At 37.7% G+C, this 22,153-nt stretch overlaps 1 protein-coding gene across 2 annotated transcripts in view; it reads left to right on the forward strand.

Annotated features, from left to right (window-relative positions):
- The window catches only part of SLIT1 (slit guidance ligand 1), a 151,206-nt gene that overhangs the window by 21,270 nt on the left and 107,783 nt on the right, over positions 1–22,153 (forward strand). For both annotated transcript variants that reach the window (XM_081953702.1, XM_081953703.1), the window contains exons 2-4: positions 9,305–9,376; positions 9,639–9,710; positions 12,486–12,557. In XM_081953702.1, the coding sequence (XP_081809828.1) occupies positions 9,305–9,376; positions 9,639–9,710; positions 12,486–12,557 (216 nt within the window). The remainder of the gene's footprint in view (positions 1–9,304; positions 9,377–9,638; positions 9,711–12,485; positions 12,558–22,153) is intronic.

Genomic DNA, 22,153 nt, shown 5'->3' on the forward strand with positions numbered 1-22,153 from the left:
TTATTTTTAAAAAAACAAACACAAACATAAAACATAAAACATAAAACCATCTTCCCGTTTCGTACGGTGTGTCAATTGGTTACAAAACTTTTGTACATCCTCACCATAGTCTTCACTTACAATTTATATAGAATCTCGTATTATGAATCTAATATATATGTATACAATTATTATCATTGTTAAACATTTATTTGACTATAACTATTATTGCTTCATTTTATGTAAGATATTCTAAATTTTGAATAAATTTATATTATGGCATTTCTTTACATCATCCTAAATTCATCCAGTAGTAATACATCTTTATAAAATTCTCTAGCATATTTCACTTCCATATTTTTTGTCTAACCATTAATAGGATAAGTCCCATATTTTATAAAATTGATTATCTTTGGTTACAAGACCTTTGTGCATCTTCTCCATAGTCCTTACTTACAAATATATATAAAATCTCATATTATCAATCTAGTATATATGTATACATTATTATCATTGTTAATCATTTATTTGACTATAACTATTAATACTTCATTTTATGCAAAATATTCTAAATTTAAATACATTCAAATTAATTTTTATTATAGCAATTCATTACATCATCCTGTATCCATCCAATAGTAGTACAATCTTTTATCTCTTGCCATTTGTGGTATTTGTATTACAATTGTTTTTTTAGTAAATCTTATATGGACATCTCTTGGCAACTTATATTTCACTGCATATCTTGTAAAGGCTTAAAACCCCTCATCTGTTCCTTCCATCATCTTCCCTTTGGTTATCACCAATACTTCTGCCAGAATCTCTTTCATTACTTCTGCCAAATTTTCTCCCTTTTCTTCTTCTATATTCTGGAATCTGAGGTAAAATTCTAGTCTGTCGATCTCCCATTCCAATATTCCACTCTTGTCTTTTTCAATCACGCTCAATCTACTGTCAATATCTTCGATTTTCTTATCTCTTTGTTCATCTTTTTCTTCAATTTTTTGAAATCTGTCCTCATATTTCATCCCTGTAATATTCTCTAATCTCTTTTCAATGTTCTGTGTTCTTACTTATATTTTTTGAATTTCTTGCATAATCATCTGCAATGTCACTTCCTTTTCTTTTTACTGTTGCAACATCATCTGTATTGATCTTTTCCTTCAGATAATAAACACTGCCACTAAATATAATCCAAGGCTCTTTTCCAAACAAAGTTAACAGTTCTCTTTCTAAGTTCGCTGCAATCTTTCAACTTCAAGCTTTTCACTTCAGTCCAACTACTGATAGTACCCAGAGGAGCACCTGTATAAACAATCCATGCTCATCCCACCATCATTTTCAATAAACAAGCTCAGAGACCTTGAAGTGTCTTACTTTGCACAAAATTATCAAATGTTCAAACAAAGAAAAGAAAAAACAATTTTTCCAAGCCTCCAAGCTTCTAAGTGGCAGTATTACTTCTTTTCATCTACTTTCACTTCCCTCTTTATTTTCCAGGAAAGAAAAAAAATTAAAAAGAAAATACTATACGGCATTGAAAAAAAAAGAAAGTCTTAAAAAAATAAAAATAAAATCAATCCAGTTTAAAAAATAAGTATTTATAGAAATTCCAGCTGTAAAAGGATTAAAGAAAAATAACACTCTAAATTTGAGACAGGCTTAATCTCACCACTTCTGTCTTCAATTTTACTTTTAATCTTTTGGGGTGTTCTCTCATCGGTAATAAAAATTATCTCATCAATTCGACACACTTTCCCTTCAGCTTGCCTTCCATTTCTGGAGCTGTCACAACTTTCAGCAGCTTCAATGGCTGCTTCTCTGTTGCCAGAAAAAAGGGCTTCTCCTGGATCTACCAGGGACTTTGCGATGTCCCTTGGATCAACAGAATGTGCCCTTCTCTATCACCGTCTCTACGGGATGGTTTAGGTCCAAAAGGACCATCCAGTGGCAAAGATATCAATGACAATCTTGGACCTTCAAGATTGCACGTCGTATCGTCACAACGTCAGCCCCGCCTCTCAACCTCCTTTATATTTTCTTATTCCCGTAGATTTGTCTCATCTTTAATCATACTTACTTCTGTGTACATTGTTTTTATTTCTTAATGCTTGCTATTTTTCTTTTCTATTTGATTGTTATCCTTAATTTCCCTGCACTGCCTATTTAAATATAACTCCATATTTTCTTGGTCTTTTCTGAAACTCAGTATTTGCTTGGGTAATTTTTTTTCTCCTGTCTGTTGCTTTCTGCTCTTCAGCTGTTTTCAACATGACGGCAGGCAACCATTTCACTTTGTTTTGTTTCTTGTTAGTCTGATGGTTTTGTTTTCTTCAAGCTGTAATTTTGCAAGGAATTTATTGTCTGTGCAGCAATCAGTACAAGTTCTATTTGTGTTACCAATTAGGGCTTATAAGTGTCATTGCTTGCAGAATATAGAGAATCTGATGTACTAACACTGATAACCTTTTAACAACAGAGGCTACTTTTATCTTCTTTATATTGTCCATAATGGAAGATATTCCTCATATTCCCATTCCAGTACATTTCAATTTGTTGATTCCTAGAACAGTAGCATTGGGTCTTGACATTTCATAATCTGACATTACATTCTCCTTGGAGCAAGATTCTAACATAGGGTAACCATGTACCAAGGGCGACACATTTCTGAGCACATCAATATCTAGTTATCCTATTGGCTTTAATCCAGCCTCAAGGAAAGCACCGGTGTTATTCAGACCCTCTGCTTTCCTCTAATAGTTCAATGGATACCTTTCTACTCGGAGAGTCATCTTCCATTATTACTGTTTGTGAATATACATTTGTTTCTTGACAAAAGATATTGGAGTGGTTGTCATTTCCTTTTTCACACTTCGTCTGACTCCATATAGTAGGCCACCTTTCCAGGAATTGCCACATATTGGAAATAGTGCAGTATTACTCAGTGGTTACTGATTAGCATTTGCTGACCTATTGTCACTAACAGTTAGAAAAGGTAATTTTTTCACAATGTATAGAAGTAGTCAGGTATTATATTTAGGGATTCCTTGCAGTCAAGTGGTGACTGCAAGTGAATTCCTGATGTGAAACACCAAAATCTTTGGCAGATTTTTCACAGCCTCATACATGCATGTCTGATTCTCATTAGCATAGTATTATTTACAGCTTGCACTCTTCCAAGTTCCAGTCTTAGAATATATATATATATATATATATATATATATATATATATATATATATATATATATATATATATATATATATATATATATATATATATATATATATATAAATTAATTAATTAATATATTAATATTAATTAAACTAATTAAATTAAATTAAATTAATTAAATATTAATTAATATATTAATATTAATTAAACATTGCTGGGTGCAGGAACAATTTGGGGATGTGACAGTTTTAACTAGTGAGGCATGATTAGTATGATTTTATTCTGAAAGAACATATCCTCTTGTGTCCTGTATAATTTATTTTACTTTTAAAAGACACACCTGTAACCTTCTCATTTATTTAATTGATGTTTTGCTCAGTGTGTAGTTGATTTCTCCACCTATATTTAAAATACTTAAAGTAATGTTAAACAGCAAATGGGCTCTATTATTATACCTGATTGAAATAAGCCGGAAATGGAACTTGAGCTCCCATCAGAAAGAATCAGGCTTTTCTGCAGAATGAGTAGGTGGGAATGATCCTAGCAGCACAGAAAGGATAACTTTCTAACTAACTAACGGGCAAGTCATTTTTGTAGCAAGGCACAAGATATGAAGGAGGGGGGGCTGTGGCCCCACCTGGGGACAGGGAAGAAGGAGCAATATCGAAAAGGCTCAGGTCACAAAAATAAATGTATTTGAAATATTTGTAATTGTTGATATACTAGAAAGTGACAAAGGAAAAGATGATTGAACACATGATTTGATACAATGTAGAATAAGATTCTGTTTTTTGTTTATCTTTTACACATTGGTTTAAATATTGTAAAAATTGTGAGATTTGCAGGGATTTCTGCCACTAGCATGGAAGCTGCCAAAATTTTCTATGTACCCTCTTACCTTTTCCCAAAAATGTTTAAAAACCAATAAAATTCTTTTTTAAAAAAAGAAAGGATAACTTTCCCAAAATGACTATTGTTACTTTATTTTCTTGAGCAGTACCAAGAATATCACTATTGATTTTTCACACATTATCCTTACAGCCATATCAGCAAGGCTTTGAGCTAAGAATAATACTACATTAAAAAAAAACAGTATGAGATTTGCCTTGGATAGAATTCATAGAAGTCATGGGGGAGGTTTCTGTTGCACACTGGACCTCCATTACAACTGTCTGATTTTCATCTGAGCCAAATTAGATAAGGTTCAATAGAATTCAAGAGGGGTTGGACTTTGCCCTCTTGTGACTATGCAGATTCCAGACTAATTCCCTGCTTGATTCTGCCCCCTGGATTAGTAGTGGGTTCTAAAAATTTTTACTACCGGTTCTGTGGGTGTGGCTAGCAGGGCAAGTGACTGAGTGGGCATGGCCAACTTGATGTCACTCACACCCACGCCCACTCAGTCACATGCCTCCCACCTAGCCATGCCCACCAAACCGGTGAAAATTTCTGTTTTGCCAGCTGGGAGACCTTCCCTACCTCTCCAGAGAGCCCATGCGGGGAGAGAGGAGGCAGGATGGTTTAAATGCAGGCGGGCAGTTTGTGGCTGGGGTCTCCTTCATTCGTTGGGGTGGGTGCAGCAAGATGCATGTCATACCAGTGCTTGCACCGCCTGCCTGGGTGAGGACAGTGTGTTGGTGGAGCGTTTTTATTCACTCTCTCTCTCTCTCTTCACCCACCTGCCTCCTGATGCTTTTCCTCCCACTCCTCTCCTGTGTTGCCTGGTCACAAGGGCTGAAGAAACGATGGGGGGCAGTTAAGCAGAGACAAGAGGATGCCCGGAGGGGCGCTCTGCTTCGCCCTTGGCAGCAGGGGTTGCTTTTTTACATGCTTCCTTTCTTTCTCTGGTCCCTCTCCTTCCCTCAATTCCCCTGGCAGTACCTGGCGGTATCTGGCAGTAGCAAGCAAGGGAAGGAGAGGAGCCAGAAAATGAAGTGGGTGTGGCGCAACTGTTGCAAAGCAGATGCGGCTCTGGGTGTGCCACACCCATTTCATTCTCTTTGAGAGCCACTTTGCACCTTGCAAACCTGCTGCTTGGAACTCACTGCTGCTTCCCCCCCTCCCCCGCCTCTTGGAGCTCCAAGTGACTGGTGAAAGGTGAGTGAAGATCTCCCTCAGCATTTTTCCCGCCAGTGGAAAAAGTGCTAAGAGCTCACCCCTGCTACCCCACCTGCTGCTTGGAGCTCCAAGGGGGGGGGCTGCAAAGCTGGCAGTGGGGAGGGGGGCCTAAGCTAGCATGAATGCTTATGTGTGTAGGCAGGAGGAGGCAGTTCTGTGGATGCACGTGGCGAAAGCGAGGCAGGGGGAGTGTCGGAGCGGGCCGGTTTGGGGGCATGGCCAGCCAGCCATCATTACTGGTTTGGTGACCCACGCCCAATTACCACTACTGTTTCGCCTGAACCGGTCCGAACCAGGAGCAACCCACCTCTGCCCTGGCTCTGCTAGACTCTTTCTGACATGTGTTATATAAATGAAGTTTCTGGCTCTATTACTTAACCAGTTAAGTTTTTTAGGTGATAACTGCCTTTGTCCATCATTGTATATAGACAGAACGGGTGAATATTTTTTCCAATCATTGAGATGCTGCTGATTTTCAGAGTCCAGATATCTATTTTTTTAAAAAAATATTTTTATCCAGGATGTTTTTTGCTATTTAAAATTTACTTCCCATATATGCTAGTATTATTAAGAACAGTGTTATCATCATTCTGTTAAATTTAGGGCAAATTGATTACAAGCCTGAGTCAGTAAGATAGCATGTTCCAGTAGCAGAGAGGAAATAATGTGAAATGTACATATCGATCTCTATTTGTTAAGCAATAGCTTGATGATGAAACCATAGTAACTTGGTTCACACATAATGCAAATTCCCAAATGCAAGCCATAATAGCTAGGTTCACAAATCACATTATGCCACAACGAGACAAGGAATAAAGATACAATTTAAGCCTGGTTTTGGTAGATCAGTTTTGGCAGACAATAATTAATACCTGGAGGATGGATGGAGACTTGGAAGTGGGAGGATTACAATAGAGTCAAGTAGATTCACTGCTAATAATTTTTCACCAGCTGTTGTTTCCATTCTTGCTTATCATTATTTTTCTGAACACAGAGGCAGTAGCTTTCCTATGGTCATGGCACAAATGATGGGCATATACTGTGGGAAAGGGTATGAGCAAAAAAAGGAAAAGTGTTAATCATTTGGATTAAATCAAAATATCCATATTCCCACAGATTTATGCAGAGGGATTTTGGCTCCTAATGTGGTTTCATGGATGCCAGTCTATCAGCAACATTTCCCTTGGTTTCCCCAGTTCATTGCTTTACTTGATTTTATTTTTAAAAAAATATATTTTAATTTTCAAAAATGAAAGGACAGTTACTGTACTGCAGTGCAAAATGCTGGCATTCAGAATGTCACTGGATAACCTACGGATCCCAGAGATGTAATTAGGAACACCTCAGTGATTCATTTGGAAAGTATCCAAAATTTTGAAGTTGTAAAGAGCTAGAAAGTATAGTGGGGTATTGTCTCATCAATTTACTTTTAGGTTACTTGTGATTTTGACTGATTACACATTTCAGGACAATCTATCATATAGTGGTTGGGAGCAGTAATATATACTATGTACTCTTAATTAATATCTAGTCTGCATATATAGTTGTGGTAATACTGATACCCATTTGATCATTCTCTCCTGGCTAAAGAAATGGAAGTAATGGAACAATCAAAGCTCTACTCTTCTAATATGTTTCAGGAAACATGATTTTAAAAGGGTGTGTGTGTCTTGATCACTCTGTCATAGCCAATATCTTGCCTTTTTTACTTTCCCCACTCCCAGCAGATGCCTCTTTCATTTGTTTTCTTTCATTTGTTCCACGCAACACCCAGGGTGACTCTCTAGATATGATCATAGTCGCTAGCACCAGGAAAATCTTGGCCAATGCAGCCAATACTCAAAGCTGTTCATTTTAAAGTGCACAAAAAAGCAGCAAGCAAAACATTCCCTCTTGGAGTACAGGCTGACTTTTTTCTCCACTGTCATGCTAAAAATCAGGAATACCACTGCGTTTACTTGGCAGGGTGACTAACTGATAGCCAGGTGCTTTTCAGAGAGATGCCTTTCAGAGAGATTACTAGAGTGCGTGTGTGTATGCGTCAAGCCTTCACAGTGGTTCCACTATTTTAGGAATTTATCGATCTCCTTCTAACAAAGATTGTGTCAGGGTTCCATGTAACAAACCCAAAGCAATCAAAACTCTGAGGCCTAGAGTTTCCTCAAGGCATAAAGCCCAGAGCCCAATGATTGTACTTCCGTAATTGAATATGTAAATTCCTGTAGCACTGGAGCATTTGAGTGACAGTGCTTTTGCTTCACACTGGTACCCAAGACAATAGCCCGATCTCCAAGATGGCCTCTAGATACCATAAGCAATATAAATGGCAATTTGCTGAGGAAGTCATTTTCTTGAAGCTGACTGAGTTATACCCCCAAAAGCCCTTAACATCATGAGCCTGAGCTGGTGGTGGCAGCGGCTGCTGCTGCTGCTGCTGCTGCTCCTCCTCTGTCTGACAAATGCAGTTTGCCAACACCTGCTGAGGTACATAAATGTTGAAACAGTGTTAGCAGCTGTGACAAACTCTTTCCAGCAGTTGTCTTTACAGAACTCCGATGACATTCTCTCAAAGGTCCTTGTCAATTCTCATTCTCTAGAGTTTCTGAACTTGTTGGCAGGGCTTAAATTTCTCTTCACAACATGCCAGTAAAGAGAGAATCACTATTATTATGATTGTATCCGGCTGAGGATAAAATTACTTTGGCAGTTTTTCCTGCCTTACCATTTTATCCAGGGGCCTTGCTGTTCTTTTAAAAATGTCATTAAATGAGTGGCTGTGCTCCTTTCTTTGCTAACTAATTGCCTTTAACTTGCTATTATCGTTCACAGCACATGTAGCTCCATTTCTCAAAGAGTTAGGAGATATGATCCATTCCTAGTATTGGTGTGAACATTTAGCAGGTGTGGCTTCCCATCACTGCTTTGTAGGATTGAGAAAAGTTGCACACCTGTTACTAGTTTGCATCTGAACCTTTAAAGGGTAGAAAAGCAGTTGCTGCATTATTATCCAATCTATGAGTGGGTTAGTTGATTTTGAAATCAGAAACTATCAGCAGTGCAGTTTTTCTTGTGCAAATTTCTGCTTATCTCAGGATACGAAATCATTTTGCACACTTTCTTCAGGAATGCAAATAATTAGCAGTATAGAGCAACCTTCAAACTGTTCCTTTTCTAGTCATTGGATTTTAGCTATAATTATCAGCTGTAATTATCCGCAAGTATTGCCAAAAGAGCTGAAATCCAACACATGTGGACAGCCCCTGGTTGGGAGAAGCTGATATAGGCATTCTTTCTAATGGGAAAGAATGTCCCATTCTATCACATTCCTTTTCATTCTCTTGTGAATGTTAATCATCCCAAATTCAAGCATGTACAAAAATATCCATCACTGCTACATTCTAGCATGCCTAAATTTGTACAAAAATATCCATCACTGCTACATTCTAGCATGCCTAAATTTGCATATATTCAAATTTTTGTATTAATTTCAATTCCCATCTAAATGCCTCTGATATATGCAGACCTAAATTCTTTGTTTTTCTTGGTGAACTTTGCTCATCCTTCCCCTTTTTACTAATTTCTTAATTATGATAATTTGTACCTATACAGTGATAGCAGTCTTGATGGAAGAGAAGTTCTGAAAGGTGCCCTTTTAAAAAATATCTCCTGATTATGAAATCCATGTCATAAGGGACTAATGCAGGCCACTGACTGGCAAGAGAATGAGATAAACAATTTCATGAAGAAACAAAGGAGAGTAGGCTGCTTCCAAAAATGTCATAGTCCAGGAAGAACCTTAAGTTTATGAACTAACTCAATAAATAATCTATACAAAAACTGGAATGACTTAATGCTTTGTGGATAAACTCCTATATAACAGTTTCCCCCAGCTTGGTGCCTTCAGTTTCTACAGCTAACCTTCAACCTATATGTAACCAATACATTTTGAGAACATCAGGTGGGGAGCTTCTGCTGGGGAGTGTGGTTCTGAGACTCGCATATCTTTTCATTGTTGATGTTTCCTTCTTTTCACAGGGAACTGAATGGAAACAATATCACTCGGATCAGTAAACATGACTTTGCTGGGCTGAAGCAGCTGAGAGTTCTGTGAGTGATTTTTCATAATAAAACATAATGGCCTTGCTCCCTGCTCTGTCTCAATATCACTCAAATGTTATGCCAGGTGTTCCTTTTAGTTGACAGTGGCCCTAGTCCCATAAGAGGATGGGTCCCTGCTTGAAGGAAGATGCATGCTCCTATGCAAAGACAAGAAACATGACTTCTACTTACTAGGGTAATAAGTGTGCCCTTAGTCCTCCTGTTTGTCCCTTTAGGTATCCAAGTTCTGATTCTTGTGTCATTCTTATAGGCAGCTGATGGAAAACCAGATCAACGTGGTGGAACGAGGAGCGTTTGATGACATGAAAGAACTAGAACGACTGTGAGTGTCTCAGGGCTCTGGATGTGCTATGAAAGCTGGTGGTGGAGAAAATGCCAGAGAACGAAAAAGAGATGCAATTTCCTAATAGATATCTCCACTTTTTCCTCTCGACTGAACCATGCATTCACAAGCATGAGTTAGGGTTCCCATTGGACTTCCCGTTCCTTGATAAATTAAAACTGAAATTAAGCAGGGATAGGAAGAACACACCTTATGGTTCAAAGGCAATCGATTCCATTACCTAGATCAAGCATAATTTCTCTCTGCCCCCACCCTCCTGCTCATATGAGCAGATGGTGCAAGATCTATGTGATTTTACACTCATCTTGAACAGCTTGGCTGGCATTTATACCCAGATGCTTTTCAATCTGTTTGCCATTCTTTTCAAGTCCAAAATAATTTTCAGCAAGAAGCATCAAGTCGGGGAGAGTGCACAGACCTGTCTCAGCAACATCTGCATGTTTTCTTCTTAGCAACTGTAAAAAAGACCACTTAAACACTTGCTGCTTCTCTCCTTAAACAGTTACTTAACTGTGCCATGCTCAGAAAGATAGAATAGTCCCAGTGCAATGTTGACTGATGTCCAATATCCTTAGAACCTGTCACCATTTAAGTTGGCATTTCTTGTAATAGAGATATGCCATCTATAAACTGGCACGCATCGTGAAAGCTTTCTGTTTACTTCTGGGTGGATTTTCTGTGTCATATTAGCCTTTTCCCTTATTTCTGTACTCTTCCATCACCATCACCATCCTCTAGAACAGGGGTGTCAAACCCGCATCGCCACGTTGTCGTCATGTGGTGTATCTTCCCCCCCTTCGCTAAATCAGGTAGGTGTGGTCAGCGTGTGATGCACCTGGCCCACGGGCTACGAGTTTAACACCCTGCTCTAGAAAAAAAATCTGCCTCCATGGTGCTATTCTATGACTCAGTACCTTACTTGCTCTTGCAGCATTAATATTCTCTGCTCTTCAGTGGTGGCTCCCTATTCAGGATGACAATGAAGATGCTTATAGGGACGAGGTGAAGGCTCTGGTGGACTGTGAATAAAAGTAACCTGGTTCTAAATGTTAATAAAACAAAGGAGATCATCATAGATTTTAGAAAGAGCTGGCATGGTCATACTTATTCTGACCTAGGCTTACCAAATCACGAAAAAGATTCCTTGTCCTGAAAAAAACCCTTTTTATTTGGCTAATGTGAATTCCTAGTATTCAAATCCAGCAAAGTCCCAGCAAACATTCTTTCAAGGGTGAATTGCAAACACAGACCTTATCAGTCCTTGGATAGTTGCCAGGCTGATAGCTTCCAGACTCAATCTCACTTCCTGTCATTCAGGATACTGCTTATAAGCGCTATGTGCTTAGAGCTCAAAGCATTGTAGAGATCCCACACACCTACTTTACAGTCTGTTTCTGTTGCTCTCCTCTGGGAGGAGGTTTCAAAGTATTTCTAGCAGGACTTCCAGATTCTGTAATAGCTTTGATCCCTATGCCAAACATCTGGTAAACTTGCAAGGTTCATTTTTCTAGCCATGTACATGTATACATCAGAACTGTGCGGTTTCTCTGTGTCATATAATATATGTGGGCATATGCATAGTTTTTGTATTTATTTATTTTGTCATGTTTATGTAGTGTTTATTGGAGGTGGTGACCCTTTGAGAGCTGTATACAACAAAATTTCATTTCAATGTATGCCGATTAGGGTACATTCAAAGTGACCATAAAGTTTTTCTAAATCTAAGTCAGTCTTGGTAATAGTCCAAAAGTATATATTTAAAATACACATACTTTGCAATCTGAGTAATAAAACTAAAATTATGCATGAACATACTGTAGTTATGTTATAGTGTTTATATTCAGCATTTATGTTTACAATATTTGGTGATTAACTTTTTCATCATTTATTATCTTCTAAATCTGCAAATACGCTAAATAGGAGTAATTTGCTGAACAATATGTCCAAACCAGAAAGCTATGAGATATTGACATTGTGAAACATGAATAGAAAACCGATACGATGTATTGGAATTTAAATCTGAATCTAGCACTGTTTTACAATATAAAACATACACAGGACAAATACTAATTATTGTCAAGGAGGCTTTGAAGTCGTCTTTGCAAATATAGTAGGATTTTCTCCCAACAGCACTGATGGGTAGGGATGGGGATGTCTAAAGAAGCAAGACAGCAGATACAGTTTCACAACCCAAACCTTGCCCCTTTTGTAAAACTTAGATTGTAAGCCTGCGTTCACCAATTGGGCTATGTAGGTTATGCCACTGGTATCTAATTTAGAGATACTATGGAATCAATGCTTGGAAAAGGAAAATCTTGACTTTCGTAATGGCTATTCCCTCAAATAATTGGAGTATTCAGTGGAAACCACTACCAGTAGCTTTGACAGCATGAGATACATTGAAGGTTATATTGCATCACTGATAAATTAGGATATTTCACTGTAGACATTTTAGAGGGTTGGTGTTGGTAATCCTTGCCTAATGCTCATGTTTTATTGCACATATCTCTGTCCATTTGCCTAGAGAGATTAATAAAAATGGACTAGGAAAATTATTTTTTAAGACCAGGGAAGCATTATTCCATTCTAGCCATAACATTTTGAAGATATCTTGCAGAAAAGTGACAAAAATAGTTGAATTGCCACATATAGTAGTCAGTACTATAATATCCCTTGGTTGAGGACGTCCCCCTGCTTCTAAATGTATCCAAGAATGCTTATGATGATTTCTTTCTCCACCCTCCATTTCTCTAGACGGCTAAATAGGAACCAACTACACACTATGCCAGAGCTCATTTTCCAGAATAACCAAGCATTGTCACGACTGTAAGTATAAATGCACGACTGCATTTTGCTCATTGCTTATTATGTAATATTTTGCAACTTGTTCTCCTGAAAAATGATGGTGAATTGGTGCTGCCGTTCATCCAGGCATTTAAAAGCATTTAAAGTGCTTGGCTTGGGCTCCAGTGCCATGATTCAAATGAATTATGCAAACATGTATACCAGGGGTGTCAGACTGGCGGCCTGTGGGCCAGATGCATCACGCGTAGGCCACGCCCACCCCAGCTCCGCGAAGGGAAAAACGTCGTGAAACTTCATGTGACGGCAATGTGATGCTGCAAGTTTGACACCCGTGAAGTATACTAATGCAGCATGAATCCTTGGGTGTGTTTGTGTTTTGTAGTTGTTGAATAAGAAATAGATAAGATTTGTCCAGTCTTCACCTATAGATGTTGTACTACCTTAATATCATAGGTACCAGATCAATACGAACCAATGTTTTTGCTTCCCTGGGCTCCTAAGATCCTTCTATGTTTTAAGGAAGTCAAAGGCTATTTTCTACATTGTGTATATAGCACTGTATATGCTGTATATTAGCACTGTATATACTAAGGTGAACATACCTTAGGGGTATGTATGTTCAGGGGTGTCAAACTTGATTTCATTGAGGACCACATCAGGGTTGTGATTGACCAGGGTGGGGCGTGGCCAGGGTAGATTTGGCTAGCTTGACATCACTCGTATCAGAGGTGCCTGTGGTGGCCCAAGTGCTCTGCCAGCAAAAACGGGCTCCCGATCAAGCTCCGTTTTCGACTGGGAAGGTCTCCTGCAACCCTCTGCCAGTGAAAACAGAGCGCAGGATGGGGCTGGCAGACTGGCTCATGGGCCAGTTCCTTTTCTTTTTCCAGGGTGGTCACATGGGCCAGATCTAAGCACCCCGCGGGCTGGATTCAGTCCCCGGGCCTTGAGTTTGACACTCTTGCTACAGTTCAAATTTAATTACTGGTACTAGATGTGCTGAATTCTACCAAATGACATTTTAGGATAATAATTGAGATATGAAAGCTGATTGATAATCAGGTACTCATTGTACTGATTGTTCAGTTGGCTGTACTTCTACAGGAATTTTTGAAGCAATCTTGACTTGTGGTTGGTCTGCAAATTAGGCATAGCGTAAGTATGATAATCGGGACAGGCAGAATGGTAGTTTCAAAGGAGCTCCATTGCATATCCATATCCGAATACTCAAGTAGTAAAAAGTACAAAGAAAGGAATAACTTCACATGCTGCACAGATGTACCTGGGTTGAAAGGATGTTACTATTATGCCTCTTGCTAAATTGATGTTGTTGATACATTTTGGTAGCATAGTATACATTTATAACTATTTGTGTACATTCATGTGAAGTATTCTCCTAATTGTTTCAGATGAGAAATTCATGAATGAGAACTGGATTTCTAACTTACAGAATTAAATGCTAATTTAAGTATTTTATATTTCTCATTAAGCAGAAATGCAATTATTTGTTTTCATTTTTAATTGTCAGGAGTTAAAAAAGATAAAAAGTGGATTGTACCTTTAAAAACAAACAAACCTATAAATAGATTAAAGGCAAAATATACAAATGTAAAAAAAAAAACCTGTACATTTCTTTCCCAAATTGCTTGTCATAAAACATTTAAACTTCAATTTGTTGGTAAAGCATCTTTATAATTATTGTGTTTCTGTACAGCTTTTCTAAATGCAAATGTAGCAATAAGTTATATAATATGTTTCCTTCTATGATTGTTAACTATTAGCAAAACATAACATCATGTAAGTAGGGGGGGGCAACTGCTGAGGCTTATTATCACATATTGGAAGGGTGTGAAAAGAGCTTCTGGAAAAGCTTTTGAATCAGAAAACCCACTTATATAATTAGTGAGTGCATGCTTCTCCAGTTGATGAAGGTAAGAGCACAAGTAGAAATTTTAAGTAGTATAGAACCCAAAGCAGACCTCAAAAGATGACATCAGCTTTGGATTTTTGAGAATTTGAAGGGTGACTGACTGCAGTGGCTGCGTTGGGTAGACTTATTTGGGGATCCACCAGCAAATCATCAGTGGATCTCAGCTGCATTTTTTAAACATGTTAATGAAAAACTTAAAATCCCACAGTGATCTTATTGTGGTCTGAAGCATCACAGAGAGATAGCAGGGTGATTTAGTTTCCAGGTTCTTTTTTATTCATTTTTTTGTTGGATTTGCATCCTTTATCAAAGAACTCAAGGAACTTCATACACTCCTCCTTTCCTCACAACAATTTAGAGGGGGTACATGGTCTGCAATGGGAGAAACTGACAGGTTGAAAATGAGTTCCCATGCCTGAGGGAAAGGGATCAAAAATAAACCCACTAGAGATGGTATCCTTGGAGAAGTCCTAGTCTTCAGGGTTGCTTTTGGCTTGCATGTCAGTGAAGGCAGGCAGAAGTATCTCAAGTAAACTAGGATTACCATGGTTAGGCTGCAGAAATCTCAATCACCACAGAAAAAAAGGTATGGAGCTCTTTCTTTGCTGTTATTTTATGGTTGTCCAGATTTCTACAGGCCAGATATGGTAACCCAAATTTAACTCCAAACAATTCTGTGTCCTGCTTGAGTTAAAATCCTGCTACATTGTTGACTGGATTTTAATGCTTGTATAATAGAGTAGCCCCAGTTTGAACTAAATCAACACATCATTTGAATCCTAGGAGTTTTTATAAGTAAAACTGATACTTTAAATGATTTGTAATTTGCCCAGTTACATGTTTATAACAGAGGTGGGCTGCTCCCGGTTCGGCCGAACCAGTAGTGGTATTTTGGCCTGGGTCACAGAACCAGCAGCGACCCAAGCTGCCCCCCCACCAAAAAATCGGTTCCCTGGTAACCACTGCTGCTGTTTCGTAGTGCACGCACATGCACAGTTCACTGTAAATTGTTCTGTGCATGCGAGCACAAAGTGAACCAGTAGTAAAACCGCGAGCAACCCACCCCTGGTTTATAATGTTTCCAAGGCCATATTTAAAAATTATCAGAGAAAGAAATTACTGAAATCCGAAGTGACTATTGATAAATTTTATTTTCAATAGATTTTTTTACTACCTGAAAATATTTATAAAAATTGAATATCAGAGTTGTTTACACACCATTTATGGTGATAAGAGTGCTCATAAATACTTACCTGATTTTTACAAATGCAATTATTAAAAAAGAAAAAAAATGGGATATGAATATTTTACAAGTGCATAATATTCAGTTCTGAGATTACCTCTGAAGCTCACAACATAACAGAGACATTTTTAGAGAATAAAAATCCTGCACCCCAGGACTTTGAGTCTAAATGTGGTCATCTTTTCAGCAAAATAGAAAAACTTTGGCTGGGGTAATAGAAATCATATGGGGTAGGAGGAGAAGAGGGAATAATAGGATACAACCTGACTAGTTTGCCTTCTAAGAAATGGTTACGACTGGGTTTGTCCATCCTGGTGCTATTTTTGTGAGACAGTAGCCATAGCAGGATCTCCCAATTCCATATATACATAAAGCCCCCCTCCCCCTCCAATTTGTTTTTGAAATTATGAGCTAATACAAATTAAAATACATTCGGGACTTGTGTTTTGTGTCTTGCATACCTGAACTCTGCAGTTCTGAGCACTGTGAATATGTGACAAATGTCCTATTAGTGTCTAAAACCCATTCAAAGCTAAGAAAGATAAATTGGTAGTCCAACATAATATGGTAATTTTATAGTTTATCTACACAAGCCAGATTTTGTAGTCTATAGTGGAAAGAGGCAGGAAGGCCAGTTTTTTTAATCATGCATTTTTGAGTAGTCTAATAATGAAGGAATCCAGCAGCCTTAACCAGTGGGTGGCATTCTCCCACTAAGGAAGGGCAGAGCTGAAGAAAGCCAAACTATCAAGGAGATATTTGCTTCCCCCCCCCTTCCCCTACCTTTTAAGAAACACCAATTTGATTCCTATGGAATGCCAATTTGGCTTGGTAATAGGGGCTTCAGTCTCAGGGACAACTGGGGGACGGGGTGGGTGGGGGGAGATGTGCAATCATTTCCCACTGCAGTCCAGGACTTGCTTCTCATCTAGATGGAAGATCTTAGGAATGAGAATGAAAGGAAGTACCAAGGAGATGGTTTCCTCTGTTTTGTAAGGAATAATATAAAAGGACAAGAGTAAGGGTAGGTCTGTGCTAGCTCTCTAAAAAGCATGGTTTCTGAGGCAGCCGTTGCCAAGGTAGCTGATTACTTGATCTGGCTCACTGCCATTGGCCAATGACTTTCCTCCTTCAAGTTTTTAGACAGTTGCCCACTGTTGTTGGACAGTATCCTTCCCATAAATAAAACCATAGCTGTTTTCTAGATTTATGAGGGATCAGTACATGTACATGTTGTGAATGGATTAAGCCCTTCCACGCAAATCTATGTGTCCAAGTCCCCCTTTCTGTTCTAGCTGGATCTAGGTGGCTTTCAGCTTCCCCCTCCCCCTGTTAGAATACATCTTTCAAACTAGATTATATGTTACATTGTACTTTATGTTTCTAAACTTCATTATGTCTTCAAGGATTTCTGGAGAATACAAAATGTAAATCAAAGTTACAAATGATTATATTGTATTTAAGTGGGTTTTTCTGTCTTCTGTTTACTGTAATGATGCATATGTTTGCCGTGAACCTAAAGCTTAGGGGAATACAAATGGCTATATGAGCTAAGAACATGCATCCATTATTTCTGGTAGTGCAGTGTATTTTTAAATGCCGTGGACTTTTGCATACCTTCAATTTCTTTTCAATGCATTGAAGTATATTATTTTGTTTGTTTATAGGTTACCCATTTCATTTTGAAAATGAGCAGCATGGAGCCACTGAGGTTTAGCATGATAGGCATTTTTATTATTTATTGCTATAGAACAACTGTAAATGTCAATGGTCTTTATGTTCAATTTATTTATAATAAGACACAGAAGTTAGATCAGAAAGAAACATCAAATTGCTATAGATCCAAGATACCTCTCCTCTTCTGGAATTCTGAAAAACAGGTGGATGTTTCAATTATTTGTGGTTATATTTGTGGATATTGTGTTAGCAGTTATATGAAAAGTTTTGTGGATTTTCTACTCCCTTTTATTTAGCTTTAACTTGAATTAAAATTTTATTTTGATGGAGACTGTCAAATAAGAATAATATTGTATAAACTTCTAATTTTAAGGAATTTATAGAACAGCAGACTCACTGAGTTGCCTGGATGAGTTTTCCTAGATTGACATAGTGTCATTTTGTACGCTAATGAAAATATTGTTATAGTCAATTTATTTCTATTTCATTTCAAAGCAGAGGAAGGGGTGAGGCAGGCTAAACTATCAAGTAATCCATGGTGTCAGTTAGCACGCAAGTAATTTTTTTCTCGGTTTATCCTAAATATTTTTGTGTACTTTTTGGTTATTATATTTCTCCGCACTAACAAATTAATGAAATAGAAACAAGTTCTGCAGGCAGAAAATTCTATTTTTGGGCACTTTTGTTAAGGACTTAGTCTATTTGTGAACAAGCACGGAGTTACTTTTTAAGCACATTCTCATTTTTCTTTACATTGCTGTCCTATAATAAGTCTATGTGGTCACTAAGAGTTGACACCAACTTGACAGTATGTAATCAATCAACCTAAAATAAGAAAGACAGGCAGAGCTTTCAGAATGTGGATGAGATATGTGGCCTTAAGATCTTTTACAGTGTGGTCTTTGTCATTTATTTTGTAACAGAAGTAGTCATTATTAAAAACTTCCTCTTTCTGTGCATATGGTCAATAGATAATTAAACAATTAATTGATGCCGCCTAGACTCCAACAATTGTTTGTCATTTGCATTGTTTGAAACGATGGATATTTTTCACATTTTTACTGAAGAGTTTGAAAGGTTTTTTTTCTAATATGGAAATTATCTATGAGACATATCCTTATAACCGGGCGGGGAAGAACCAGTTACTTGTGTTGACATAGGATGAGGCTAGCCATGATTTTGATGAAGTATTTGCAGCTATATTGCAGCTTCATCAGTAATCTGATATAAAACAATATAATATTTCTGCACTTCCAGGGTTATTATAATATTTGCCAAGAAGAGATAGGGAAACTATTAAAACTGGCAAATTATTACTGCTTCTACTAATAATAGTAATAACAACAACACAAAAATTATAATACACAATGATGGAAAATATGTTGCATTAATAGAATCATACAGTATATATGAAGGGCATTGTTGAGCTCAAAACCTAGAACTGGCTTTTTAAAACTTTCCAGATTTGGGAATAGCACAGTTCTCTGCTTCTCCTCCTGCCCTTTCTTTTTTAATGGAGCACATAAACCTTAATATCCAATTCTGACCAGAATCACCTCGAACTCTGAGATGGGAGACAAACAAATGAACAAACAAATAAGGAAAGGAAGAATACTCAACATAATGAAATATTGATGTTCTGTCATTGTATTCTGCCATTTTCATGATGGAATGGAGTACAGCAAAGTCCAGTCTAAGCACAAAGAGGAACTGCAGCCAAATCACTGTCACCCTTAACTTGGCTGTGTGTAAAACACTGTGAGGGCAGTTAAACCCTGTGTCATTCTAACAACTAGCTGTCACTGTGCCCTTTATTAGACTCATTTTAACCCTCTGCAAAGCTGACTTGGAAACTTCTCAAGTCAGTTCAAAGGACAAGCAGATACTGGTTTAACTATTAGCCGTTTCTGCCAAGAAACCTCTCAGATGGGTGGGAAGGGATTCCTAGCATCTCTGTGCCATTACTTTTCATAGATGTAACCATGACAACCTGGTTTGCAACTTGTTTCATTATGTAGTCTCAGTAATTCTTTGAGTATCAATGTGCAACACATACAGAGAGAATTCCCATTAACCAATGTCTATTTCATTCTGCTGTATGACTTTTTGTTGCAGGCAGGTGAAGGAGAAAAGTAAGGAATTTATTTCCCCTCTGTCATGAAGACTATTTAATAAAATGACTAAAGGAAAAGTGGACTAGTTGTCAAGACAAAAATATATAGATTATGAATAACCACCTACATTTCAGAGCATCTATTTTGTGAGAGAGTTTGTGGATAAACAGACCTTTCCTCTACAAAATATATTGCTTTGTTAAATAAAGTTGTGTTTCAAAGCACTGTGACCATTTTTGTTTCTCTTCATGTAAGCAATTTAAAAAACACAGCTGCGTGCTTCTAACTGCTGCAGCATTCCCGAGTTACAGTATTTTCATGGTGTATATGTGGTATGAGTATTCTTATGTATGTACATTTTTAAAGAGTGCAAATTAATAAAGAACTCTATTCCTTTTTAGCTTCTTAGTTGATCTGCATGGAATGTGGGAAGCTCTGATTTGCTGAACATCACCCGGTCAGCTCCTCTAGACAGATCTCTCTGTTGTCCCATACTACAATTTGTCTCTAGAATGGGTGCACACTCAAGAGGTCTTATAGTGTATGCAGTTTCCAAAGCCCCTCCAAAAATCGCCATAAGCATGCTATTTTTAATGTGGCAATGGCAGATTATTAAATAAGCTGGAAGTAATCATATTCTGTTTAATGTAATTTAATTTGAGTTAATGTTCAATCAAATTAAATCTGTTTTTGAAGTGTGCTCCTGGCGTGCCATTGAAAGGCCAAATGTGGCATTCAGCTTCCCCAAAGGTTGCACATCTCTGCACTATATAGAGGATCATATGCAGTGTTGTGTACGTTCCCTGGATGGGAATAATTGAGAGACAATTATATTGGGATGGAGAAATACATGTCCTTAAATCTTCCTTCTCATTAATGAGCGTTCAGAGACAGGAAATGGTGCTTGTCTGATAGTTTGCTGGGGAAGACCCAACCCTGCTGACCTTATTTCAAATGGGGTTCAATTAAATTGTCAGCCTTGGACAGATGAACAAAAGGCCAGGCCTTTCCTGCTCCTTTCCTGCATCTCGCATTTGCAAGAGGACCAGTCTCACTGTGAAAATGAAGAACTGTTCAGTTGTCAAGGTCACCTTTTTACTTTGGTATATCATGAGCTAAAATACATTTCCATCATTCTTCCCTTGCTAGAAGTATAGCTTCATGACCCACATGGACAGTGACCTTTGTTATTATCTAAGAAAACATATGGCAGGGGACTGCAGTGAGAGGGAGAGCAAATGTTCCCCTTTTCTCAGAGCATCTAGCATTAAATTAAAGCATAAATAATTGCTCTCTTTCTTTCTACGTGTTAGTGATTGCATCCATCTTCGGCTATGATGCAGATTCTGTATTATTTCTTTTTTTTTTTTGTAAATGCGAATATATTTTATTACTTGAGGTTGACTTCATCCCTACCCCACCCCAAGGAAAAATGACATGCAGTGGGAAACTAAGGACTTTTTCCTCATTTGCTGAGTAAAATCACTCTACTCTGTGCTCAATATACACATTTTAACTATTTCAGATTCTTTGAGTCAGTGAAATATATACTGGCCTAATATTTGTTGCCCCATTGTCAAGGTTTGTGTTGCTTCTCTTGTGACTCACTACAGAATGACACTGCCTTAGGTACACCGAAACCGTCCTTAGAGCAAAGGGGGTGCATAGCATACGCTGTCCCAATCGTCCCTCAATTTTAAAAAGCTGCAACTTTTTCTTGATTGCATAATAGCCTCTTATAATCACAGGAAAATATTATTTTAATATGTAGTGCATGAAAGCAAAAGCATCTGATTGAGGCCTATAGTTATCCAGCAACCTTCCATAGGGCCATTTTCATCCTACATCCATTTGGTCATAAATCAAGTTGAAGATAACCTATGACAAGACTGAGATGGGGTGCTATGTTCATTCTGGCCTACCTTGGTCTCTTAGTGCCCTTTAATATCATCAGTCTTGATCGATCTCTCTCTCTCTCTCTCTCTCTCTCTCTCTCTCTCTCTCTCTCTCTCTCTCTCTCTCTCTCTCTCTCTCTCTCTTTGTCTCTCTGTCTCTCTCTGTCTCTCTGTCTCTCTCTCTCTCTCTGCCTGCCTCTCTCATTATATAAATAAATAAAATTAAAAGGACATAAAAAACTAATAACATAACAAACTACGTAATACAAAATAAAGAGAACAAAGAGAGAAAGAGATAAGGAAAAACAGACATGCAGAAAGAAAGAAGCTTCTATTTTCCTTTATAGCAAATTCAAGTATAAAATTATCCTTATGATAACAATTTGTAATTATTCTTATGAATACAAAAAAGCTCATTTTTTCAATTATCCATGATTTTTCTAGTCATCAAAACCACATAATAAGTGGTATTTTTCTGTTTCATACAAAAAATCTATAAGGAGTTTCCAGTCATACATACATACATACATACACACACACACACGTATGTATGTATGTATGTATGTATGTATGTATGTATGTATGTAAACAAAGTTAATTTAACCAACCAACCATTACTTTATTACACCAATCATTCCTTTATTGTGGGTACTTTTGAACCTTTCCATTTTTGAGCATATAATAATTTTGCTGGGATACATAGACACACAAAAACACAGAGAGAGAGAGCTCTTTTTTAAGTTACTTGTCCGTTAGTGCTA

Source organism: Natrix helvetica (assembly GCF_964273705.1).
Source record: "Natrix helvetica genome assembly, chromosome: 5".
Lineage (NCBI taxonomy): Eukaryota > Metazoa > Chordata > Lepidosauria > Squamata > Natricidae > Natrix > Natrix helvetica.